This window comes from Salvelinus namaycush, unplaced genomic scaffold (assembly GCF_016432855.1).
Source record: "Salvelinus namaycush isolate Seneca unplaced genomic scaffold, SaNama_1.0 Scaffold443, whole genome shotgun sequence".
Classification (NCBI taxonomy): Eukaryota; Metazoa; Chordata; class Actinopteri; order Salmoniformes; family Salmonidae; genus Salvelinus; species Salvelinus namaycush.
In genome coordinates, this window is record NW_024061135.1 from 108,507 (window position 1) to 134,839 (window position 26,333).

At 45.9% G+C, this 26,333-nt stretch overlaps 3 protein-coding genes across 4 annotated transcripts in view; 1 reads left to right on the forward strand and 2 right to left on the reverse strand.

Moving 5' to 3' along the window:
- Positions 1 to 4,521, reverse strand: part of mmp21 (matrix metallopeptidase 21) — a 20,119-nt gene extending 15,598 nt beyond the window's left edge. Inside the window, exon 1 of the mRNA XM_038986273.1 lies at positions 4,243 to 4,521. Coding sequence (XP_038842201.1) covers positions 4,243 to 4,395 — 153 coding nt within the window. The 5' untranslated portion in view covers positions 4,396 to 4,521. The remainder of the gene's footprint in view (positions 1 to 4,242) is intronic.
- Positions 4,522 to 5,221: 700 nt separating this feature from the next.
- uros (uroporphyrinogen III synthase) lies at positions 5,222 to 18,690 on the reverse strand. Of its 2 annotated transcripts, XM_038986271.1 has the most exons (9): positions 18,427 to 18,690; positions 17,778 to 17,861; positions 14,931 to 15,027; positions 14,654 to 14,728; positions 7,598 to 7,672; positions 6,215 to 6,298; positions 5,992 to 6,077; positions 5,764 to 5,862; positions 5,222 to 5,638 (listed from the first exon to the last, which is right to left on the reverse strand). In XM_038986271.1, the coding sequence occupies exons 1-9, from the start codon at positions 18,487 to 18,489 to the stop codon at positions 5,516 to 5,518; spliced, it is 786 nt and encodes a 261-aa protein (XP_038842199.1). In that variant the 5' UTR covers positions 18,490 to 18,690; the 3' UTR covers positions 5,222 to 5,515. The 2 variants fall into 2 exon arrangements, with proteins under 2 accessions (XP_038842199.1, XP_038842200.1); XM_038986272.1 differs by lacking the exon at positions 7,598 to 7,672.
- A 763-nt stretch (positions 18,691 to 19,453) lies between these two features.
- On the forward strand, positions 19,454 to 26,261 carry LOC120041331 (protein BCCIP homolog). Its single transcript, XM_038986268.1, has 6 exons — positions 19,454 to 19,696; positions 20,075 to 20,230; positions 20,495 to 20,587; positions 22,387 to 22,574; positions 24,149 to 24,308; positions 25,436 to 26,261. Exons 1-6 carry the CDS (start codon positions 19,454 to 19,456, stop codon positions 25,604 to 25,606), a joined length of 1,011 nt encoding a protein of 336 aa, XP_038842196.1. The 3' UTR covers positions 25,607 to 26,261.
- The last annotated feature ends 72 nt before the right edge of the window (positions 26,262 to 26,333 follow it).

Here is a 26,333-nt window from a genome sequence, read left to right on the forward strand (position 1 = left end):
ACAGACTAGGTTATTACACCATTACCTGTAGGATGTTCTAGAGGTGTTTGTACAAGCTGTTTAACCACATGCCATTTCCAGCTCTTTCTCTCAAGGTATGGCTTCATAAGACCAGTGAACTGGGAGGAGCTCCAGTTTGAAGAATCAACAGGCATTTCTAACGATGAAGACTTTCCTGGCGAGGAAGACCTATCTGGGATACAGGAGGGAGACTCATCGTTGTCACGTGCAGAGACTGATGATGACGATGACGATGAAGACTCTCCAAATCCCACTGAAAGCCAAGCCTTCATCTCAGCTCTCAGAGAGTTCCAGATGGTGTCCGGCTTGTCTGTCACAGGGCTGTTTGATGACGCCACCAAGGCTGCCATGAACAAGCCTAGATGTGGGGTCCCGGATAAGGAGACTGATGATGCTACTGATGAAGTACACAACTCCACCAACTCAGCACTTGGAATCAACACAGACACCTCGCTAACTAAGAACACAGCCACCTCGCTAACTAAGAACACAGCCACCTCGCTAACTAAGAACACAGCCACCTCGCTAACTAAGAACACAGACACCTCGCTAACTAAGAACACAGACAACTCGCTAACTAAGAACACAGACACCTCGCTAACTAAGAACACAGACACCTCGCTAACTAAGAACACAGACACCTCGCTAACTAAGAACACAGCAACCCTATAAGAACACAGCACCTCGCTAACAGAACACAGACACTCGCAACTAAGAACACAGACACCTCGCTAACTAAGAACACAGACACCTCGTAACTAAGAACACAGACACCTCGCTAACTAAGAACACAGACACCTCGCTAACTAAGAACACAGACCTCGCTAACTAAGAACACAGACACCTCGCTAACTAAGAACACAGCCACCTCGCTAACTAAGAACACAGACACCTCGCTAACTAAGAACACAGCCACCTCGCTAACTAAGAACACAGACACCTCGCTAACTAAGAACACAGACACCTCGCTAACTAAGAACACAGACACCTCGCTAACTAAGAACACAGACACCTCAGAATACTTTAACAATACATTCAGTGGTGTTTTAAATGGCTCTGCTACTGATTACACAGAGGACAATAACATATTCACTGACCTTTCTAATGGCACTGATGGAAACTATACAGAGACTGACAATACATTCAGTGACACGTTTAATAGCAGTGTTAGTACCTACAAACATGATATATCTGCCAGCAGCACAACAGAATATTACGACCCAGTAGGTGATACTCTCAATGGTTCTGCTATAAACAACACAGGGAATAACAGCAACACACACAGTCACACAGTGAACAACCCGACCACTGCTACTGACAGACCTCATCAGAGCCCTCCTCCTACCACTGCTACTGACAGACCTCATCAGAGCCCTCTTCCTACCACTGCTACTGACAGACCTCATCAGAGCCCTCCTCCTACCACTGCTACTGATAGACCAATTCCTCTAGTCTGGGTACCAGTCCTCTAGTCTGGGTACCAGTCCTCTAGTCTGGGTTCCAGTCTGTTTAGATAACATTCCTCTAGTCTGGGTACCAGTCCTCTAGTCTGGGTACCAGTCCTCTAGTCTGGGTTCCAGTCTGTTTAGATAGCATTCCACTAGTCTGGTTACCACTATGTTTAGATAACATTCCTCTAGTCTGGGTACCAGTCTGTTTAGATAACATTCCTCTAGTCTGGGTACCAGTCTGTTTAGATAACATTCCACTAGTCTGGTTACCACTATGTTTAGATAACATTCCACTAGTCTGGTTACCACTATGTTTAGATAACATTCCACTAGTCTGGGTACCAGTCCTCTAGTCTGGGTACCAGTCTGTTTAGATAACATTCCTCTAGTCTGGGTACCAGTCCTCTAGTCTGGGTACCAGTCCTCTAGTCTGGGTACCAGTCTGTTTAGATAACATTCCACTAGTCTGGGTACCAGTCCTCTAGTCTGGGTACCAGTCTGTTTAGATAACATTCCTCTAGTCTGGGTACCAGTCCTCTAGTCTGGGTACCAGTCCTCTAGTCTGGGTACCAGTCCTCTAGTCTGGGTACCAGTCTATTTAGATAACATTCCTCTAGTCTGGGTACCAGTCTGTTTAGATAACATTGCTCTAGTCTGGTTACCAGTCCTCTAGTCTGGGTACCAGTCTGTTTAGATAACATTCCACTAGTCTGGGTACCAGTCCTCTAGTCTGGGTACCAGTCCTCTAGTCTGGGTACCAGTCTGTTTAGATAACATTCCTCTAGTCTGGGTACCAGTCTGTTTAGATAACATTCCTCTAGTCTGGTTACCAGTCCTCTAGTCTGGGTACCAGTCTGTTTGGATAACATTCCTCTAGTCTGGTTACCAGTCCTCTAGTCTGGGTACCAGTCTGTTTAGATAACATTCCTCTAGTCTGGGTACCAGTCCTCTAGTCTGGTTACCACTATGTTTAGATAACATTCCTCTAGTCTGGGTACCAGACCTCTAGTCTGGGTACCAGTCTGTTTAGATAACATTCCACTAGTCTGGGTACCAGTCTGTTTAGATAACATTCCTCTAGTCTGGGTACCAGTCCTCTAGTCTGGGTACCAGTCCTCTAGTCTGGGTACCAGTCTGTTTAGATAACATTCCTCTAGTCTGGGTACCAGTCTGTTTAGATAACATTCCTCTAGTCTGGGTACCAGTCTGTTTAGATAACATTCCTCTAGTCTGGGTACCAGTCTGTTTAGATAACATTCCTCTAGTCTGGGTACCAGTCCTCCAGTCTGGGTACCAGTCTGTTTAGATAACATTCCACTAGTCTGGGTACCAGTCCTCTAGTCTGGGTACCAGTCCTCTAGTCTGGGTACCAGTCTGTTTAGATAACATTCCTCTAGTCTGGGTACCAGTCTGTTTAGATAACATTCCACTAGTCTGGGTACCAGTCCTCTAGTCTGGGTACCAGTCTGTTTAGATAACATTCCTCTAGTCTGGGTACCAGTCTGTTTAGATAACATTCCACTAGTCTGGGTACCAGTCCTCTAGTCTGGGTACCAGTCCTCTAGCCTGGGTACCAGTCCTCTAGTCTGGGTACCAGTCTGTTTAGATAACATTCCACTAGTCTGGGTACCAGTCCTCTAGTCTGGGTACCAGTCTGTTTAGATAACATTCCACTAGTCTGGGTACGAGTCCTCTAGTCTGGGTACCAGTCTGTTTAGATAACATTCCACTAGTCTGGGTACCAGTCCTCTAGTCTGGGTACCAGTCCTCTAGTCTGGGTACCAGTCTGTTTAGATAACATTCCACTAGTCTGGCTACCAGTATGTTTAGATAATATTCCACTAGTCTGGCTACCAGTCTAGGATGATCTACTTCCTATCCAGATCTTGTCTTTTATTATCTATTATCTAAGTTGTCTACTTCCAACCCAGATCCAGAGGGTCTGATGCAGTCGCTAGAGGAGCTGGATTACCTCGCGGCATTGGACGACAATGGGAACCTATCAGAGATCGGGATCATAATCTCTGAGTTGCCATTGGACGCTCAGATGGCCAAGGCTCTGCTGGCGTCCTGTGAGTTTGATTGTGTGAACGAGGCGGTGACCATCGCAGCTATGCTATCAGGTATGTAGTTTCCACTCTTACAACCTTTGGCCCATTTTAGTTAAGATTTTATTTGATTCACTCAGGGTGGATTGCACCAACATGGATTAACTCAAAGTCATTTGACAGAAAAGTGCAATTAATTTCATCCTCAGCCTGAAGTGAAAAGTCACTTTGCTGGCTAGCCTGCAATGAGCAGTGCTGGTCTGTTTCCATAGAATTACAACATATTGCTATGGTGAATCCATTAGGACACCTGTCACTGATCATAGTTTAGTGATTTAACCTTAGATTAACTAATCCAGTTTTAAAATTAAGTGGTGTAACACTGATGAATTTTAAACCTAGATTTACTAAATCTAGTTTATGTCTAATCTAAAATGGATTTAAACCATGTTGGAGCAGCACACCCTCCGTGTCTTGTAATGGGGTTAAACCCTCACGCTTATGTTTACATCCATAACGCCTTTATAACCGCTACTGAATATATTACAATATCCATCATAAACAGTCTTAACCATTATGGACAACTTTATCGGCATCTCTGACCTTTTGAATGTATAATCTGCCAGACAGTATAATCTGCCATATGTTGAATAGCTGAACATCACATTTGCACCTAATAAAATACTGATCACTTGGAGAGAGAGAGAGAAATAAAGTTTTACCTCTGCAGTATCCTTGTCTGTTATGAACTCAGCCTGGTGAGAGGAGGAGATCTGTAGATCGGAATGATCCCGACTGTGGAAGAGTTTCTCTGCATCAGTGGAGCCAATGCTGGTCAACAATAATACATTTATCAGCTGGAGTAAAGTCAGCATCGTGGGTTGTTGCGGTGTGTCTTGACACGGGTCAGTTTGCTGGGGGGGAGAGAGAGATAATGACCCACTGAAGAGCGAATCTTGTCCTCAACCAAAATATAAAGGCTCTTTTCCAAAGTTACGCCCTTTAACGTGACACACTTTGAAGTTTTACAGAGTATCGACACTTCAATAAAGTACATTTGACTCGCAATACGCACTTAGCTGTGAAAGGTAAACATCTCTTCTATTTAAAGCGGCTGCTAAATAAAATGTTGACCAAATGTGTGACTAACGCTTCACTGGTTACTAATGGATACTGGTTACTAATGGATACGGGGCGGTTTTAACTGTTGGCCTTTCATCTCCGACAGTCAAGGGCGGGAAAATAGCCACGCGACTCCCGCCCAGGAACAACACCTGTTTGGAACGCATGGCGCGCGTCTCTCCCCCCAGCTCGATTTATTGTTTAAAAAAAACGGCCATAAATAAATCAATTATCACCATTTCAACATATTGTTAAAGCCATGCACTAATTGTTCAATGTGTGCTCCTTTTTCATATATATATATATATATATCAATGTGTGCTCCTTTTTCATATATATATATATATACATTTATTTAACCTTTATTTAACTAGGCAAGTCAGAATAAATTCTTATTTACAATGAAGGCCTACCGGGGAACAGCGGTTTAACTACCTTGTTCAGGGGCAGAACGACAGATGTTTACCTTGTCAGCTGTCAGCTCGGGGATTAAACACTAACCACTAGGCTACCTGCCTAGTGTGGCACAATAAAATAATTGTCTCAATGTTTTACCATAAAAACAATACTTCCATCAGCTCAGTGTATTCACAAGTTTATAAGAGCATGATTTGATACATTCAGTGTCAACAAATAGGCATAAAGCATTACAATATCTGGTGCACAACAACACATGACAATATAATAAATATACAGATGGTTAACGGAATCAAAATATGACATAAAAAGCCACAAATAATAGCAAATACTTCAGGGAGATAAATCAATCCCAAAGAATGCAATACCACAATCCATTTCACAGAGGTTGATTGAGAAAGTGATGGGGGACGGATCACGTTTTCAGGTTGGTTTGTGGTCTGTCTCGTCAGTCTGTCACTGTAGAGCCTTTGCTATCCCTGTGGCTAGGTGCTCAGCTGTAGGTTTGTCTGCTGAGCAGCTGACCGATAGCCCCTCTGCTGTCATGGCATCTGCTGTGGTGGGTCCTATGGCTGCAAACTGGAAGACAACACAACATTAAGTTCAATTGTATTGGCAGTATAATAGCAATCACAAGCTCCAAGAAGATATCCGCAGTCACTTAAAGTTACATCGGAAAAAAAAAAGGAACGTTTTTTTTTTACCTTGATCTGCTTCAGTTGTTGACCTGACAGTCTTCTCACCGTTTCCAAACAGAACTTGACTCCCGACGGGCTGAAGAAAGCAATGCTGGCTGGAACACCCTGTGTGTGGACAGACCCCAAACCGTGATGATTAGTGGTATAACTGTTTCCGAACGATAACAACATCACAACGGATATATGGGATAGTGTTTTGAGGGGAAAAGTCCCGCTTGTTGACGCTTCCTGTACCTGCTCTGTAAAATGGTTCTTTAGGTTCTTCTCCAGGTCAGGATGTTGCGCTGTCTGATAAACCATCAGAGTGTCTAGAGGAACTCCTAAAAAAAAAAAAAAAAAAACGAAATGAATGTCACCTATGGTATTAGATACTACCTTGTAAATAGTAGAGTATTCATGGGTATTAAAAAATATGAGTTATAATGCATTTAAGTAAGTCGTAATAAAGGAAACTTACCGTTTTCCCTCAAAGCAGTAGGTAAAACTTCTCTTTTAATGGAACCACAGGGGAAGAGAAGTGGTAATATATTGGTGTCCTCTCCTATATCGAGCCAGAATGTGGCTAACGTTAGCTAGCTCAATATAAAACACATCATGCAACAATTTCAAAGATTTTACTGAGTTACAGTTCATAAAACGAAATCAGTCAATTGAAATAAATTAATCTATGGATTTCACATAACTGGGAATACAGGTATGCATTTGTTGGTCGCAGATACCTTTAAAAGAAAAAGGTTAGTGGCGTGGATCAGAAAACCAGTCCGTATCTGGTGTGACCATCGTTTTTTCTTATGCAGCGCGACACATCTCCTTCACACAGAGTTCACCAGGCTGTTGATTGTGGCCTGTGGAATGTTGTCCCAGTCCTCTTCAATGGCTGTGCGAAGTTGCTGGATATTTGTGGGAACTGGAACTCGTTGTCGTACACGTCGATCCAGAGCATCCCAAACATGCTCAAACAGGTGACATGTCTGGTGAGTATGCAGTAGGCCATGGAAGAACTGGGACATTTTCAGCTTCCAGGAAATGTGTACAGATCCTTGTGACATGGTGCTGTGCATTATCATGCTGAAACATGAGGTGATGTTGACTGATGAATGGAACGACAATGGACCTCAGGATCTCATCACGGTATCTCCCTGCATTAAAATTTCCATCGATAAAATGCAATTGTGTTCGTTGTCTGTATCTTATGCCTGCCCATACTATAACCCCACCGCCACAATGGGGCACTCTGTTCACAACGTTGACATCAGCAAACTGCTCGCCCACACAACTCTGTCTGCCATCTGCCCGGTACAGTTGAAACCGGGATTCATCCGTGAAGAGAACACTTCTCCAGCGTGCCAGTGGCCATCGAACGTGAGCATTTTCCCACTGAAGTCGATTATGACGCCAAACTGCAGTCAGGACAAGACCCTGGTGAGGATAACGTGCACGCAGATGAGCTTGTGAGGCCGGTTGGACGTACTGCCAAATTCTCTAAAACAACACTGGAGGCGGCTTATGGTAGAGAAATTAACATTAAATTATCTGGCAACAGCTCTGGTGGACATTCCTGCAGTCAGCATACCAATTGCACGCTCCCTCAAAACTTAACACATCTGTGGCATTGTGCTGTGTGACAAAACTGGGTTATCGTGGCAACAGAGAAATGTTCACTAACAGGGATGTAAACAAATTTGTGCACAAAATTTGAGAGAAATAAGCTTTTTGTGTGTATGGAACATTTATGGGATCTTTTATTTCAACTCATGAAACGTGGGACCAACGCTTTGCATGTTGCGTTTATATTGTTGTTCGGTGTCGTTGCGTTTAAAAAGGTAAATGACTGTCGTACGTTGAAGGATGAGTCGGGAGAGAACGTCTGCAGTCCCAGTGTCCTCTCCCAGGGGGATCAGACCTAGGTCTCCCACTACGGAAGAAAAACAGACAACTGATTACTGAAATACAATACCAAACAGAAACCTACTTTTCATCTTATGACATTAATACATGTAGTAGTTTATATTAATACATTAGTAGTTTATGACATTAATACATTAGTAGTCATTATGACATTAATACATTAGTATTCATTATGATATTAATAAATGTAGTAGTTTATGATATTAATACATTAGTAGTTTATGATATTAATACATACAGTAGTTTATATTAATATATTAGTAGTTTATGATATTAATACATTAGTAGTTTATGATATTAATACATTAGTATTCATTATGACATTAATACATGTAGTAGTTTATGATATGAATACATGTAGTAGTTTATATTAATATATTAGTAGTTTGACATTAATACATTAGTAGTTTATGATATTAATACATGTAGTAGTTTATGACATTAATACATTAGTAGTTTATGACATTAATACATTAGTAGTTTATGACATTAATACATTAGTATTCATTATGATATTAATAAATGTAGTAGTTTATGATATTAATACATTAGTAGTTTATGATATTAATAAATGTAGTAGTTTATGACATTAATACATTAGTAGTTTATGATATGAATACATTAGTAGTTTATGACATTAATACATTAGTAGTTTATGATATTAATACATTAGTAGTTTATGATATTAATACATTAGTATTCATTATGATATTAATACATTAGTAGTTTATGACATTAATACATTAGTAGTTTATGATATTAATACATTAGTAGTTTATGATATTAATACATTAGTAGTTTATGATATTAATACATTAGTATTCATTATGATATTAATACATTAGTAGTTTATGATATTAATAAATGTAGTAGTTTATGATATTAATACATTAGTAGTCATTATGCTACACAGGAATGAACACCCTATACATTCTCAGAACGTGTTTTGGTGCAGGTAACAGTTCAACACAGTCAAACTTTAACGTTTCAGCTAACAGAACAACCCTGTAAATTCCTTCCCAATAATCAGAGGTCAACGGAAAAGTACAGACACCAAGAGAGTATTGCACCTGCCACCTGCCCTCTATAAAGACAGGCAACAAGGTGTCAGTAAACTGTCACTTGTGGAAAAGTCCTTTCCAGCTGACTGCAGGCTAGTGGTAACATGGTTAACACGTTACTGTGACATCCAGGTGTCTGCCACACATACTGTATCTAGTACCATCTCATTAAAGGCCCACTCTGTGATATTTACAGCTTCTTTTTTTTTTTATTACACTCAGTTGCCAGTTTATTAGGTACACCATCCCGTTCACAAAAAACGGTTCTCTCCTACAGACAGTGAGTCACGTGGCCGTGGCTTGCTATATAAAGCAGGCAGACAGGCATCGATGCTTCAGTTACTGTTTCGATTGAACGTTAGAACGGGAAAAACAAGTTGCCTAAACGACTTTGAGCGTGTAATGGTCGTTGGTGCCAGACGCGCCGGTTCCAGCATCTCAGAAACGGCCGCCCTCCTGGGCATTTCAGGCACTACAGCGACTAAGGGTTTAGCGACGATGGTACCAACAAACAAACAACATCCAGTCAGCGGCAGTGCTGTGGGTGAAAACAGATCGTTGATGACGGTTCGGGAAGAGAATGGCGAGAACGGTGCATTCTAACAGGTCGGCCTCCAAACAGGCAAATAACGGCGCAGTTCAACGGTGGTGTGCAGAACAGCATCTTGGGAACGTGCAACTCTCTGTCCTTGTCACAGATGGGCTGTTGCAGCAGATGACTAGGGCTGTTGCGGCAGATGACTAGGGCTGTTGCGGCAGATGACTAGGGCTGTTGCGGCAGATGACCAGGGCTGTTGCGGCAGATGACCAGGGCTGTTGCGGCAGATGACCAGGGCTGTTGCGGCAGATGACCAGGGCTGTTGCGGCAGATGACCAGGGCTGTTGCGGCAGATGACCAGGGCTGTTGCGGCAGATGACCAGGGCTGTTGCGGCAGATGACCAGGGCTGTTGCGGCAGATGACCAGGGCTGTTGCGGCAGATGACTAGGGCTGTTGCGGCAGATGACCAGGGCTGTTGCGGCAGATGACCAGGGCTGTTGCGGCAGATGACTAGGGCTGTTGCAGCAGATGACTAGGGCTGTTGCAGCAGATGACTAGGGCTGTTGCAGCAGATGACTAGGGCTGTTGCAGCAGATGACTAGGGCTGTTGCAGCAGATGACCTGGGCTGTTGCAGCAGATGACCTGGGCTGTTGCAGCAGATGACTAGGGCTGTTGCAGCAGATGACTAGGGCTGTTGCAGCAGATGACTAGGGCTGTTGCAGCAGATGACTAGGGCTGTTGCAGTGACCTTATTACTTCCACACTGGCAGTCATGAGTCATGACCGCAGTACATTTCCACATGACCGTAGATGGACATGCTTTAGTAGTACCCAACCTGCTGACAGACCATCAAGGTCCTAATGGACTGGTACTCAGGGCTCTATTGTCCCTCCATCAGGTCCTAATGACCTGGTACTCAGGGCTCTATTGTCCCTCCATCAGGTCCTAATGGCCTGGTACTCAGGGCTCTACTGTCCCTCCATCAGGTCCTAATGGACTGGTACTCAGGGCTCTATTGTCCCTCCATCAGGTCCTAATGGACTGGTACTCAGGGCTCTACTGTCCCTCCATCAGGTCCTAATGGCCTGGTACTCAGGGCTCTATTGTCCATCCATCAGGTCCTAATGGCCTGGTACTCAGGGCTCTATTGTCCCTCCATCAGGTCCTAATGGACTGGTACTCAGGGCTCTACTGTCCCTCCATCAGGTCCTAATGGCCTGGTACTCAGGGCTCTATTGTCCATCCATCAGGTCCTAATGGCCTGGTACTCAGGGCTCTATTGTCCCTCCATCAGGTCCTAATGGACTGGTACTCAGGGCTCTACTGTCCCTCCATCAGGTCCTAATGGCCTGGTACTCAGGGCTCTATTGTTCATCCATCAGGTCCTAATGGCCTGGTACTCAGGGCTCTATTGTCCCTCCATCAGGTCCTAATGGCCTGGTACTCAGGGCTCTACTGTCCCAGTTGAAAACAGTTGGCCTAACTTACTTTTTAAAACTCACCTCACTGTGATGATCAATGTGAAGAAAGACGTTCAACAGCAGGTTGAAACAGTGTAAAACATGGTTGATGTGGATGTTGTTTCAAAGCCTAACAACAACGAAATGGACAGCACTTTCTAAAGGTGATAAATCATTCAAAAACATCCATACGTATATTAGAGCTTATGCATATAGGCTTATGAACTTGTATTTGATTTTGAATTGCCTAGTAATGGGAATTTAAAAAATATATTTTAATAATTAATTGGGCGACACATTACCTTTTTATATGTATTTCTCAGCTGCTCATAATATGCGCCGCTATAAAACCCAACTACAACACGGACCGGTGGGAAAACTCACGGCCTCCATTCACTATTAGAGTGCATACAAATGACATGTGTTTTCCCCCTGCCCCCTATCCCTGTTCCTGCCCCCTGTTCCTGTCCCTGTTCCTGTTCCTGTTCCTGTCCCTATCCCTGCCCCCTATCCCTGTTCCTGCCCCCTGTCCCTGTTCCTGTCCCTGTTCCTGTTCCTGTTCCTGTCCCTGTCCATGTTCCTGTTCCTGTCCCTGTTCCTGTTCCTGTCCATGTTCCATGTTCCTGTCCCTGTCCCTGTTCCTGTCCCCTGTTCCTGTCCCTGTTCCTGTTCCTGTCCCTGTCCCCTGTTCCTGTCCCTGTCCCCTGTTCCTGTTCCTGTCCCCTGTTCCTGTCCCTGTTCCAGTCCCTGTCCCTGTCCCTGTTCCTGCCCCCTGTTCCTGCCCCCTGTTCCTGTTCCTGTCCCTGTTCCTGTCCATGTTCCTGTCCCTGTCCCTGTTCCTGTTCCTGTTCCATGTTCATGTTCCTGTCCCTGTCCCTGTTCCTGTTCCATGTCCCTGTCCCTGTCCCTGTTCCTGTCCCTGTTCCTGTCCATGTTCCTGTTCCATGTTCCTGTCCCTGTTCCTGTCCCTGTTCCATGTCCCTGTTCCTGTTCCATGTCCCTGTTCCTGTTCCATGTTCCTGTCCCTGTTCCTGTCCCTGTTCCTGCCCCTGTTCCTGTTCCATGTTCCTGTCCATGTTCCATGTTCCTGTCCCTGTTCCATGTCCCTGCCCCCTGTTCCTGCCCCCTGTCCCTGTTCCTGTTCCATGTTCCTGTCCCTGTTCCTGTCCATGTTCCATGTTCCTGCCCCTGTTCCTGTTCCTGTCCATGTTCCTGTCCCTGCCCCCTGTCCCTGCCTCCTGTCCCTGTCCCCTGTTCCTGCCCCCTGTTCCTGTCCCCTGTTCCTGTCCCCTGTCCCTGCCCCCTGCCCCCTGTTCCTGTCCCTGCCCCCTGTTCCTGTCCCCTGTTCCTGCCCCCTGTCCCTGCCCCCTGTCCCTGCCCCCTGTCCCTGCCCCCTGTTCCTGCCCCCTGTCCCTGCCCCCTGTTCCTGTCCCTGCCCCTGTTCCTGCCCCCTGTTCCTGTCCCCTGTCCCTGTCCCTGTCCCCTGTCCCTGCCCCCTGTCCCTGTCCCCTGTTCCTGCCCCCTGTCCCTGCCCCCTGTCCCTGCCCCCTGTTCCTGTCCCTGTTCCTGTCCCCTGTCCCTGTTCCTGTCCCTGCCCCCTGTCCCCTGTCCCTGCCCCCTGTTCCTGTCCCTTCCCCCTGTCCCTGCCCCCTGTCCCTGTCCCCTGTCCCTGCCCCCTGTTCCTGTCCCTGTCCCTGCCCCCTGTTCCTGTCCCCTGTCCCTTGTCCCCTGTCCCCTGTCCCCTGTCCCTGCCCCCTGTTCATGTCCCTGTTCCTGTCCCTGTTCCTGCCCATTGATAAATGACCCATTCTAAATCGAAACAATTTTGACATATTAGTAAAGACAAGATTTAAATGGAGAATAGTCTGGTGGGTGAAAATATGACCACTTGATGACAGAACAGCGTGTGCAGCCTGAGGCAAGGAACAAGAGCACAAGCTTTTTCCAGACGACCACAGCCTTACAGACGACCACAGCCCTACAGACGACCACAGCCCTACAGACGACCACAGCCTTACAGACGACCACAGCCTTACAGACGACCACAGCCCTACAGACGACCACAGCCCTACAGACGACCACAGCCCTACAGACGACCACAGCCCTACAGACGACCACAGCCTTACAGACGACCACAGCCCTACAGACGACCACAGCCCTACAGACGACCACAGCCCTACAGACGACCACAGCCCTACAGACGACCACAGCCCTACAGACGACCACAGCCCTACAGACGACCACAGCCCTACAGACGACCACAGCCCTACAGACGACCACAGCCCTACAGACGACCACAGCCCTACAGACGACCACAGCCCTACAGACGACCACAGCCCTACAGACGACCACAGCCCTACAGGCGACCACAGCCCTACAGGCGACCACAGCCCTACAGGCGACCACAGCCCTACAGGCGACCACAGCCCTACAGACGACCACAGCCCTACAGACGACCACAGCCTTACAGACGACCACAGCCCTACAGACGACCACAGCCCTACATACGACCACAGCCCTACAGACGACCACAGCCCTACAGACGACCACAGCCCTACAGACGACCACAGCCCTACAGACGACCACAGCCCTACAGACGACCACAGCCCTACAGACGACCACAGCCCTACAGACGACCACAGCACTACAGGCGACCACAGCCCTACAGGCGACCACAGCCTTACAGGCGACCACAGCCCTACAGACGACCACAGCCCTACAGACGACCACAGCCTTACAGACGACCACAGCCTTACAGACGACCACAGCCCTACAGACGACCACAGCCCTACAGACGACCACAGCCCTACAGACGACCACAGCCCTACAGACGACCACAGCCCTACAGACGACCACAGCCCTACAGACGACCACAGCCCTCCCGACGACCACAGCCCTCCCGACGACCACAGCCCTCCCGACGACCACAGCCCTACAGACGACCACAGCCCTACCGACGACCACAGCCTTACAGACGACCACAGCCCTACAGGGCGACCACAGCCCTACCGGGCGACCACAGCCCTACCGACGACCACAGCCCTACAGACGACCACAGCCTTACAGACGACCACAGCCCTACAGACGACCACAGCCTTACAGACGACCACAGCCATACAGACGACCACAGCCCTACCGACGACCACAGCCTTACAGACGACCACAGCCTTACAGACGACCACAGCCCTACAGACGACCACAGCCCTACAGGGCGACCACAGCCCTACAGGGAGACCACAGCCCTACAGACGACCACAGCCCTACAGACGACCACAGCCCTACAGACGACCACAGCCCTACAGACGACCACACCGGGTTCTCCTCCAATCAGCTAAAAACAAGAAGAAGCTGCTCCAGTGGGCACTTCGATCACCAACACTGGACAATTGAGGGGGAAAACACATTGCCTGGTCCGATGAATCACGGTTCCTGTTGAGTCATGCTGATGGCAGAGTCATGATTTGGTGTAAGCAGTATGAGTCCATGGCCCCCATCCTGCCTGGTGTCAACGGTACAGGCTGGTGGCGGTGGTGTAATGGTGCCTGATGTCAACGGTACAGGCTGGTGGCGGTGGTGTAAAGGTGTGGGGAATGCTTTCCTGGCACACGTTAGGTTCCTTGATACCAATTGAGCAACGGTTTCCATTCCCCGGAGAATTCAGGCTGTTCTGGAGGCAAAGAGGTGTCCTACCCAGTACTAGATGGGTGTACCTAATAAACTGGCCACTGAGTTTACAGTATATATCCCAGGTGTTATTATTTTTTGATATAACTAGGCCTCCAAGTGACCAATGACAAGATCCTCTCAGTGAAACAAAGGAGAGACTTAAGAGACATGAAGGGCGTTGTAAACTACAAAGAACTCCATGCTGAACAGAAGTGTTTAATGCCAGTAAGTTTACACAATGTTGGCGATCAATTACTCACCTAACGCTGCAGTAGCCTTCCCAACAACATAGATGGACTTGGCATTCCATTTGTCTTTAATGTCCTTGTTCCACTCTAGAATAGAAAAACGTATAACAGACATTAAAAACGAGTATCTTACACACACTAACTCGTGTTGACTTAGGTCCGTCTGAAAACGCACGAGACTAAGGCACAAGAGGTCTATTCCTTTCCTAACAATGACAATTTGTTGACGACGGGGGGGGCGGCATTTTTACAGTACATCGTTTAAAACTTCACATGAGGATCTACTCACGTTCCGTTCTTTCATCATCTTCAAGACACATTTTGACTGCCTCCACCGCCCTCGGGCTGGTAAAAATCAGCCCGCCATGTTGTTCTGGCTGAAACAGCTGTAGGAGGAGTAGAGAACAGCTGTAGGAGGAGTAGAGAACAGCTGTAGGAGGAGCAGAGAACAGCTGTAGGAGGAGTAGAGAACAGCTGTAGGAGGAGTAGAGAACAGCTGTAGGGGGAGTAGAGAACAGCTGTAGGAGGAGTAGAGAACAGCTGTAGGAGGAGCAGAGAACAGCTGTAGGAGGAGTAGAGAACAGCTGTAGGAGGAGCAGAGAACAGCTGTAGGAGGAGTAGAGAACAGCTGTAGGAGGAGTAGAGAACAGCTGTAGGAGGAGTAGAGAACAGCTGTAGGAGGAGTAGAGAACAGCTGTAGGAGGAGTAGAGAACAGCTGTAGGAGGAGCAGAGAACAGCTGTAGGAGGAGTAGAGAACAGCTGTAGGAGGAGCAGAGAACAGCTGTAGGAGGAGCAGAGAACAGCTGTAGGAGGAGTAGAGAACAGCTGTAGGAGGAGTAGAGAACAGCTGTAGGAGGAGTAGAGAACAGCTGTAGGAGGAGCAGAGAACAGCTGTAGGAGGAGTAGAGAACAGCTGTAGGAGGAGTAGAGAACAGCTGTAGGAGGAGTAGAGAACAGCTGTAGGAGGAGTAGAGAACAGCTGTAGGAGGAGTAGACAACAGCTGTAGGAGGAGCAGAGAACAGCTGTAGGAGGAGCAGAGAACAACTGTAGGAGGAGTAGAGAACAGCTGTAGGAGGAGTAGAGAACAGCTGTAGGAGGAGCAGAGAACAACTGTAGGAGGAGCAGAGAACAGCTGTAGGAGGAGCAGAGAACAACTGTAGGAGGAGCAGAGAACAGCTGTAGGAGGAGCAGAGAACAGCTGTAGGAGGAGTAGAGAACAGCCGTAGGAGGAGTAGAGAACAGCCGTAGGAGGAGCAGAGAACAGCCGTAGGAGGAGTAGAGAACAGCTGTAGGAGGAGCAGAGAACAGCTGTAGGAGGAGTAGAGAACAGCTGTAGGAGGAGCAGAGAACAGCCGTAGGAGGAGTAGAGAACAGCTGTAGGAGGAGCAGAGAACAGCCGTAGGAGGAGTAGAGAACAGCTGTAGGAGGAGCAGAGAACAGCTGTAGGAGGAGCAGAGAACAGCTGTAGGAGGAGCAGAGAACAGCTGTAGGAGGAGTAGAGAACAGCTGTAGGAGGAGTAGAGAACAGCTGTAGGAGGAGTAGAGAACAGCTGTAGGAGGAGCAGAGAACAGCCGTAGGAGGAGCAGAGAACAGCTGTATAACGACGACTAAACAAGAAACCAAACAGTACAACGTTCAGGAACACTTTACTTGACACCCAGTGTCATAAACACGTCATGACGCTGTAATAACCATGTCATAACTTATTCATAACCTGTCATAACATGGTCATAACACTGTCATGACCCTTATATATACACCTGTTGTTAAATATATTGCGTTATTTTATGGCTGGTTATGACACCTACATAAGAGTGTAAAAAACCCACATTTATTCAAATGTGTTTTTCCCTGCCAAGAAGTTTCCTTTCGTTTTGAAAGTTTGTTTCTTTGTTGTTGTTGTTGTTGTAATAATTAATTCTTTACAGTCGTGTTTTTTCCCCATCGTATTTTAAATAACTTGCAGAAAATACACTATGACACTGTCATGAAGCATTATGACCATCCTGTGTCACTTTACTTGGACTAAGAAAATACACTATATGACACTGTCATGAAGCATTATGACCATCCTGTGTCACTTTACTTGGACTAAGAAAATACACTTTATGACACGGTCATGAAGCATTATGACCATCCTGTGTCACTTTACTTGGACTAAGAAAATACACTATATGACACTGTCATGAAGCATTATGACCATCCTGTGTCACTTTACTTGGACTAAGAAAATACACTATATGACACTGTCATGAAGCATTATGACCATCCTGTGTCACTTTACTTGGACTAAGAAAATACACTTTATGACACTGTCATGAAGCATTATGACATCATAATCCTACAAGCCAATGAAGCCAGGTAGGCCTATCACGTACACGCCCTTATGTCAATCAGTCAGGTGTCTTGTCCTGCTCCTGAAATCTGCTCCTGCATTCATCCCAGACATCAACAATAGAGCATTATGGGTAGGTGCATGTCTGACATCAATTTGTGTGCAATTATAAAGATAATTTAATATGGTCAATTTCAGAAACTATTGTATAATATAAACATACTGTTGACCAGTAGGCTATGGTGGAATGGAATGTTCTACCTTGTGTGGTAGGTTTAGTCAGTGTCCTAACCAGCCATAAAGTAACTACCTTGGTAGGTTTAGTCAGTGTCCTAACCAGCCATAAAGTAACTACATTGGTAGGTTTAGTCAGTGACCTAACCAGCCATAAAGTAACTACCTTGGTAGGTTTAGTCATTGACCTAACCAGCCATAAAGTAACTACATTGGTAGGTTTAGTCAGTGTCCTAACCAGCCATAAAGTAACTACCTTGGTAGGTTTAGTCAGTGTCCTAACCAGCCATAAAGTAACTACCTTGGTAGGTTTTATGGGTTTTGACACTCTTATGTAGGTGTCATAACCAGCCATAAAGTAACGCAATAGGTCTAAATATATATGTGTCATGACAGTATTATAACCATATTATGACAGGTTATGACAAGTTATGTCAGCTGTTGACATATTTTGACATGGTTATGACCGTGTCATAACGCATTATGACGCTCGGCGTCCCAGTAAAATGTTACCAAACTTTCGATCTTAAAATCAACACTTTGATGTATATAAATGGTATTCACCTTGTCTGACAAAGTGTTCAAGGAAACAAATGTAAAAGACAGCACAGGAATTAAGGTTGCTTTGTGTCCACGGGATGCCAGCTCCTGTAAGTACAAAGTTGAGAGTTCTGTAAATCAAATCAAATTCACTGTTACACAGTCACCCATTATACATTTAGGTTATAATGCCCGAGAAGCCGGTGTCTCGAGGCTATATTGTGACGGGTGTTTGTTATTGGCAAATCGTTCCATTGAATTTGAATATTGAAACAATGTTGCAAATGTCGGAGAGACAGACAGCAAGGTTTATACAAAACATCCGCTGTTGAAAACTGAATGTTAGTCTAAAAGTAATGTGAGATAATGTCTATATGCTTTTTATAGTGGAGATCAATTTTATAAATTGCCTGGCTGGGCTGATGAGACAGTGGATTGCGCAGTCAGATGGAACAGGGTAAATAGGCATTTTAACGTCATAGATTTAGCAGGTGGTAATTTATGGAACCGACACCGGCTGGAATGCGGTTTTAACCAATCAGCATTCAGCATTAGAACCACCCGTCCTATAATGGATTTTAATAGGTGTAGAGTAGAATAGGATTGAATAGAACAGAATAGAATGCACATGCCAGCTGCAAATATCAATACAAAAGATGTTTCTCTACTGTACCTTGATGTAAGGATCTGGTCCAGAGCCTCCCTCTCTTGGTTCTTTCAGAAGCAGCACATGCATTTCGACCGATGACTCAGAGCCCTGTGGAATAAGACAAGACGGGATACAACTTAATGTTACCGTCAGCAACGAGGTCAATGATGAAAATCGACAAACAAAATAATAATAAAATCCACCCAATGCAGATTTACTCTATTTAGTAAGATTTTAAACTGAATGACTGATCCTGTGCAGTAGCTTCAGAACAGAAGGTTGACGGGGGGTGTAACCCATAGCTAGGCTAACGTTACACCCAGCGCCTGTCATATGTCGCCTACTGATAACAATGCTGTTGAGCCATGAATCAACTGTTTTCATTGCTTGGACCATTTATCAATTCGAGGCATGCGGTGTTATTCAGTCAGCTGTAGAGCTCAGGTATCTCATGCACCAGTGTACTGTACGTTTTATGTACTTGCAAAGCTGTTAAGTTATGCGGTACAATTCAAATATGGAGCTGTCACTTCTTGTGAGCCAAGGCGACACATTACTTGGCTTCGTTGGCGCAACCATAAAACAATAACAACTGCACACACAATATTTATCATGCTTAACTATTGAGCTAACTAGTTTTCGTTTTCAAGTCAACAGAAAATTAACAGAAACCGTAGAAAATCAACAAAAATCGGATGTACACAAACACTGTACCTCAAGCTCTTCCTCCAGCTGGCTTCATGGCTACTACTAAAACGAGGAAATAGGGGGACAACAAAATAGTCATGTTTTGTTAGAATAATACTTGAGCAATAACAATGAATGTTATCACTACAGTTACAATTAAAGAAAGTAGTAGTTTGTTTTTTCTTCTGGAACAGTTCAGTAAACAATATTCTAACATATTTAAACAATAATTTAGATACAATATATTTCCCCTTTCATCAAAATGGTTTATTCCATTCTGCTGTCAGAATGAGAAACGGGACGCCATTGCGGTTCTACACACGGGCGTTCCATGCATAACGAAGCATGCAGCAATTGATCCAATATGGCCTCCACTGTGTCTCAGTTTCTCAGTACTCCCAACTCAACATTAATCCCTTGCCCCGCCCCCGTCCTTTCCCTTACGCGTGGTATCTGTTTTGGCAGCATGGCTTCTTCAGCGAAAAGACGAGCAGTTGGAATGGGAGAAAATCCCGCTGATAGTGAGGATAACAGCTCTGATGAAGGATTGGAAGACGACGTTGATTCAGCAGAGAATAACAGCGGATCAGAAGAGGAGATCAATGAAGTACGATAATGTCTCTAGCGAACTGGCTACATTCATGGCCTAGCAGGCTAGCTAGCACTGGCTAACGTTAGAGGGGTTAGCTAGATAGCTTTTTTTTAGCAAACAACTGTTGTTCATATCAAGCTAGCTAATAATGTTACGTATGTTAGGGACATGCTGAACATAGCCAGTCGATAACTTCAGAGTTTTAACTAGCTAAATAGTAAAATTCATGGATATTTACACACTTAAAACCATAAGAGAAGTTTAGACAAACAAACAATCGATACGTGTATTGACACTAAAACTGGCAGCACATTCGCCCCGAGTCCCCCTCCAGTCCAAAACATTGTCTCGGGATTCTGGACTTGTATTAAAAAACCTTTGTTTGTTTCCTAGGAGGTCATTGTAGACTTTGAGGCCCATACCATTACTCACAATGACTACAATGGGGTCAAGAAACTCATGCAACAGCTGTTTCTGAAGGCTCGTGTCAATACATCCGAGTTGACCGATCTCCTCATCCAGCAGAATCATATTGGAAGCGTCATCAGGGTAAGAAACAAGACGCGGTGCACCGTTCACATCAGATCAGACCGTCACTAAATATGCGTCATATAATTTAACGCATCATATTAAACACCCGAAATATGATTATACACATATGCTTTCTTCAAATCAAATTTTATTTCGTCACATACACATGTGTATCGAAATGCTTGTGTTTCTAGCTCCAGCTTCCAACCCCACATCCAAAGGAGAACAATCTATATGAATTCAGTAGCATCATGTATGTCTATTTGCATGTTTTGTTATCAGCAAGCAGAAGTGCCAGAGGACAGTGATGATGACGAGGATCCAGCTGATGAGGTGTTTGGTTTCATCAGCATGCTCAACCTCACTGAGAGAAAGGTACGGTCAGATATATGTTATCTATTTGGGGCTGCAGGTAGCCTAGTGGTTAGAGGGGGGAGTCAGGTAGCCTAGTGGTTAGAGGGGGGAGGCAGGTAGCCTAGTGGTTAGAGGGGGGAGGCAGGTAGCCTAGTGGTTAGAGGGGGGAGGCAGGTAGCCTAGTGGTTAGAGGAGGGAGGCAGGTAGCCTAGTGGTTAGAGGAGGGAGGCAGGTAGCCTAGTGGTTAGAGGCAGGTAGCCTAGTGGTTAGAGGCAGGTAGCCTAGTGGTTAGAGGCAGGTAGCCTAGTGGTTAGAGGCAGGTAGCCTAGTGGTTAGAGGCAGGTAGCCTAGTGGTTAGAGGCAGGTAGCCTAGTGGTTAGAGGCAGGTAGCCTAGTGGTTAGAGGCAGGTAGCCTAGTGGTTAGAGGCAGGTAGCCTAGTGGTTAGAGGCAGGTAGCCTAGTGGTTAGAGGCAGGTAGCCTAGTGGTTAGAGGCAGGTAGCCTAGTGGTTAGAGGCAGGTAGCCTAGTGGTTAGAGGCAGGTAGCCTAGTGGTTAGAGGCAGGTAGCCTAGTGGTTAGAGGTAGGTAGCCTAGTGGTTAGAGGGGGGGGGGTGGGGCAGGTAGCCTAGTGGTTAGAGGCAGGTAGCCTAGTGGTTAGAGGCAGGTAGCCTAGTGGTTAGAGGCAGGTAGCCTAGTGGTTAGAGGCAGGTAGCCTAGTGGTTAGAGGCAGGTAGCCTAGTGGTTAGAGGGGGGGGGGGCAGGTAGCCTAGTGGTTAGGGGGGGAGGCAGGTAGCCTAGTGGTTAGGGGGGGAGGCAGGTAGCCTAGTGGTTAGGGGGGGGGGGGGGCAGGTAGCCTAGTGGTTAGGGGGGGGAGGCAGGTAGCCTAGTGGTTAGAGGCAGGTAGCCTAGTGGTTAGAGGCAGGTAGCCTAGTGGTTAGGGGGGGAGGCAGGTAGCCTAGTGGTTAGAGGAGGGAGGCAGGTAGCCTAGTGGTTAGAGGAGGGAGGCAGGTAGCCTAGTGGTTAGGGGGGGAGGCAGGTAGCCTAGTGGTTAGAGGAGGGAGGCAGGTAGCCTAGTGGTTAGAGGCAGGTAGCCTAGTGGTTAGAGGCAGGTAGCCTAGTGGTTAGAGGCAGGTAGCCTAGTGGTTAGAGGCAGGTAGCCTAGTGGTTAGAGGCAGGTAGCCTAGTGGTTAGAGGCAGGTAGCCTAGTGGTTAGAGGCAGGTAGCCTAGTGGTTAGAGGCAGGTAGCCTAGTGGTTAGAGGCAGGTAGCCTAGTGGTTAGAGGGGGGGGGGGGGCAGGTAGCCTAGTGGTTAGAGGCAGGTAGCCTAGTGGTTAGAGGGGGGGGGGGGGGCAGGTAGCCTAGTGGTTGGAGTGTTGGGCCAGTAACCGAAAGGTTGCTAGATCGAATCCCCCGAGCTGACGAGGTAAAAATCTGTCATTCTGCCCCCTGAACAAGGCAGTTAACCCGCTGTTCCCCGGTAGGCCGTCATTGTAGATAAGAATTTGTTCTTATAACTGACTTGCCTAGTTAAATAAAGGTTAAATAAAAAGTATATATATATATATATATATAATCTGTGAAATCACTAAACTTGACACTTTCTCAACCACTGAAATGTTAAGAGACAGAGAGAAGATGTCTTTTGTCTGAATCTGATATTTTAAAAGGTCGACCTTGAGGAAAGATCTGTTTTGCATAGACTTCAATAAGTAGTAGCCTACTTCCTCTTCCTGCCTATTGCACTAGCCTGCATTTTGAACAATCATGGCAGTCTCGTGAATAAGGTCTATATGTTAATTACTGTGTTATGATTCGTCCACAGGGTGTCCAGTGTGTGGAGGAGGTAAAGGATCTGATCCTGGGTCAGTGTGAGAAGAGTTGTCCCCATAGTGTGACAGACGATCTGGAGAAGGTCCTCAACGACACCAGTAAGCCTGTAGGACTGCTGCTCAGCGAGAGGTTCATCAACGTGCCCCCACAGATCGCCCTGCCCCTCCACAAACAGCTACAGTGAGTCTCTGTCTAACCCGAACCCCCACAGATCATCCTGCCCCTCTAAACAGCTACAGTGAGTCTGTCTAACCCGAACCCCCACAGATCATCCTGCCCCTCTAAACAGCTACAGTGAGTCTCTGTCTAACCCGAACCCCCACAGATCATCCTGCCCCTCCACAAACATCTACAGTGAGTCTCTGTCTAACCCGAACCCCCACAGATCGCCCTGCCCCTCCACAAACAGCAGAGTCCAGTTACCTCCCCTTTCTCTTTCAGTTATCCTTCCTGGGTCATGTTCATTAGGTCATAAAACCAAAGAAAACATCCGGAAACAGGGATGGACTACCTGGTGTTGTCCAATAAGAAACTCTTTATTTTTTATTTTTTTATTTAATAATAATAATAATACTATTCTGTTGCATCCCTGCACACTGTACTGTCAACAAGACATGCTCTCAGATTACTGGACTGTCAACAAGACATGCTCTCAGATTACTGGACTGTCAACAAGACATGCTCTCAGATTACTGGACTGTCAGCAGGACATGCTCTCAGATTACTGGACTGTCAACAAGACATGCTCTCAGATTACTGGACTGTCAACAAGACATGCTCTCAGATTACTGGACTGTCAACAAGACATGCTCTCAGATTACTGGACTGTCAACAAGACATGCTCTCAGATTACTGGACTGTCAACAAGACATGCTCTCAGATTACTGGACTGTCAACAAGACACGCTCTCAGATTACTGGACTGTCAACAAGACACGCTCTCAGATTACTGGACTGTCAACAAGACATGCTCTCAGATTACTGGACTGTCAACAAGACACGCTCTCAGATTACTGGACTGTCAACAAGACATGCTCTCAGATTACTGGACTGTCAACAAGACACGCTCTCAGATTACTGGACTGTCAACAAGACATGCTCTCAGATTACTGGAATGTCAACAAGACATGCTCTCAGATTACTGGAATGTCAACAAGACATGCTCTCAGATTACTGGAATGTCAACAAGACATGCTCTCAGATTACTGGACTGTCAACAAGACATGCTCTCAGATTACTGTCAACAAGACATGCTCTCAGATTACTGTCAACAAGACATGCTCTCAGATTACTGTCAACAAGACATGCTCTCAGATTACTGTCAACAAGACATGCTCTCAGATTACTGTCAACAAGACATGCTCTCAGATTACTGGACTGTCAACAAGACATGCTCTCAGATTACTGGACTGTCAACAAGACATGCTCTCAGATTAATGGACTGTCGCTCAAGCGATGTACCATTGTGTTCACTGTCAATCACCTGCTGTGCATTATGGGTATGCTACTGTAGATGAACCCTTCTAATCATGGTAATTAAATATAATTAATATGGACCTGCAATTATAATTATAATATAACTGCTTGTCTCAGATATGGGTCACTTTGCACCGGATAAACAAATGCTAAATATCTGACATATTTGTTTGTACAAAAGTAATTCCATGTATGTATTGTCTATGGAAAGAAGACCGAAAGCGGTGTGTCAATACACTACTATAAAAACATGACCACGTCATTGATTGAATGTTCCAGGGAGGAGATGGCAGAAGCCCAGAGCAGCAACAAGCCCAGTGGGAAGTGTCATTACTGCCTGATGATCAGTAAGACCTATAAGGATCCCTCCAAGACCAGAGGAGCACCGCCTAAAGACGAGCTCACGTTCGTCAACGCAGAGGAGGAGTTCTTCTATGAGGTACATCTTTTCATTATTTATTATTTAACGAGGCAAGTCAGTTAAGATCAAATTCTTATTTACAATGACGACCTACCGGGGAACAGTGGGTTAACTTCCTTGTTCAGGGGCAGAACGACTTTGTCCAGCTCGGGGATTCGATCCAGCAACCTTTCGGTTACTGGCCCAATGCTCGAACCACTAGGCTACCTGCCTCCCCAACTTTAAGTATAATAATATATACCATTTAGGTTTGATGTTGGATTGTTTAAGGTACTTTTTGAAGTCGTAGGGTTTTAGATGTTTTTTCAGAAGATGTGCCGGGACTCCGCTGTCCTGGCACCCCAATGGTGGAACCGCCCCCCCCCCCCCCCCCCTAAAGCTAGGACAGCGGAGTCGCTGCACACAGAGAAGAGCTTGGACTGGGCTGAGTGAGAGCTGTCCTCCCGTAGGGCCAAGAGCCCAGAGGTGGCAGAACGGAGGGCTCAGGTTGGGGTGTTTGAGCCTGAAGGGAAGGAGGGGCCAGTTCCTCTTGCTGCTCCGTAGGTCAGCACCACGGTCTTGTAGTGGATGGGAGCTTCGACTGTACGCTAGTGGAGTGTGTGGAGGAGCAGGGTGACATGGGAGAACTAGGGAAGGTAGAAAACCAGGCGGGTTACAGCATTCTGGATAAACTGTAGGGGTTTTATGACACAAGCAGGGAGTCCAGCCAACAGAGTTTCACTAGTCCAGGAGGGAGAGGACAAGGTATTTTGTTCCCCCCCCCCACCAGCTGCCTACTGGTACTAGTCTTGGTGTTGCAGACACTCCTTCACCTCCTCTACTTGGATCTGACAATCAGCTATTCAAGCAAAAGCTGGAACCTTCTAGTTTTCCATCTTCCGCAGCGGAGCACCACAAGACGGGATATCACTAGCAGGGTCGGGAGTCGATTCCATTTCAATTCAGAAAGTAAAGCCCATTATCAAATGTCCCAAATGAAGAGAATTGGTATTTCAACCCCCAACCCTGGTCACTAATCATAACTTCCTCAAGTTGTACTAGTTTTAGGGCTACTCAATCTATACTTGATGAGTTAAAAATGGCCCTTTTTTTTTTAACTCGTCCTTTTCCACTGCCTTAACCATTTGTCCATGTCCCCGCTACAGCAAGCCACCATGAAGTTCCACTACTCGGTGCAGGAGGAGACGGACAGTGTTCTGAGCGGGCGGTGGTCCTTCGACGACGTCCCCATGAAACCGCAGCGTACCGTGATGCTCATCCCGGCAGACAGGATGTCAGCCATCATGGACAAGCTCAAAGAATACCTGACCGTGTGACCAACCGTACTACCGTGTGACCAACCGTACTACCGTGTGACCAACCGTACTACCGTGTGACCAACCGTACTACCGTGTGACCAACCGTACTACCAACCGTACTACCGTGTGACCAACCGTACGACTAAACATACACAATAAACTCTGGTAAACAACAGGACTGATGTCTTTAAAACAGCCCCCCTCTGGATTGTTTTTTTTTGCAATGTAAAATTCAATACGAAACATCGAAAGGAAGGGACCACTGGAATCATTTTCGTTAAGATGAGAATAATGTCATTATGTAACGGTTTCCTTCAGCCCAGCGGGTTTATCTAGACGTTTTTAGGTAAAAATGTATCTTTTGACAAAATAAATCATTTTAGACCTTGGTCATAGTTCAAAGCATTGTATTTACAGATTCATGTAAACAAAGTGATGTTTTAACATTTCAGTACAAACCATTTCTTACACAATATTAGGTTATCAAGCAAGTGAAAATTCCGAAAAATTTAATTGTGTATTTTTCTGTGAAGGAATATCAGATGTTTTGATGGACTAAGTTCAAACTGATTTGATTCATACTCTATTAGAATATAGGCTAATTATTTACTGTAATACCAAATTACCAAGGCAGTTACCACCTGACTGAATTAAAGATATGAAGTAAACTGTACAGCAAGTCAGTCATTTGGCAGTTGATCTAACCCAGGGGGTTTCAAAACTCTCCTCGGGGGACCCCCCAACC

Excerpts from the sequence above, each read along its gene's own strand:
- uros (XM_038986271.1), bottom strand. The coding sequence starts at position 18,489 with ATGCATGTGCTGCTTCTGAAAGAACCAAGAGAGGGAGGCTCTGGACCA. Across the intron at positions 15,028-17,777 it reads TGAACACTTTGTCAGACAAG|CTGTTTCAGCCAGAACAACA; the intron begins GTGAATACCATT and ends CTCCTCCTACAG. Across the intron at positions 14,729-14,930 it reads AGATGATGAAAGAACGGAAC|AGTGGAACAAGGACATTAAA; the intron begins GTGAGTAGATCC and ends TTTCTATTCTAG.
- LOC120041331 (XM_038986268.1), top strand. The coding sequence starts at position 19,454 with ATGGCCTCCACTGTGTCTCAGTTTCTCAGTACTCCCAACTCAACATTA. Across the intron at positions 20,231-20,494 it reads ATATTGGAAGCGTCATCAGG|CAAGCAGAAGTGCCAGAGGA; the intron begins GTAAGAAACAAG and ends TTTTGTTATCAG. Across the intron at positions 22,575-24,148 it reads CCCCTCCACAAACAGCTACA|GGAGGAGATGGCAGAAGCCC; the intron begins GTGAGTCTCTGT and ends TGAATGTTCCAG.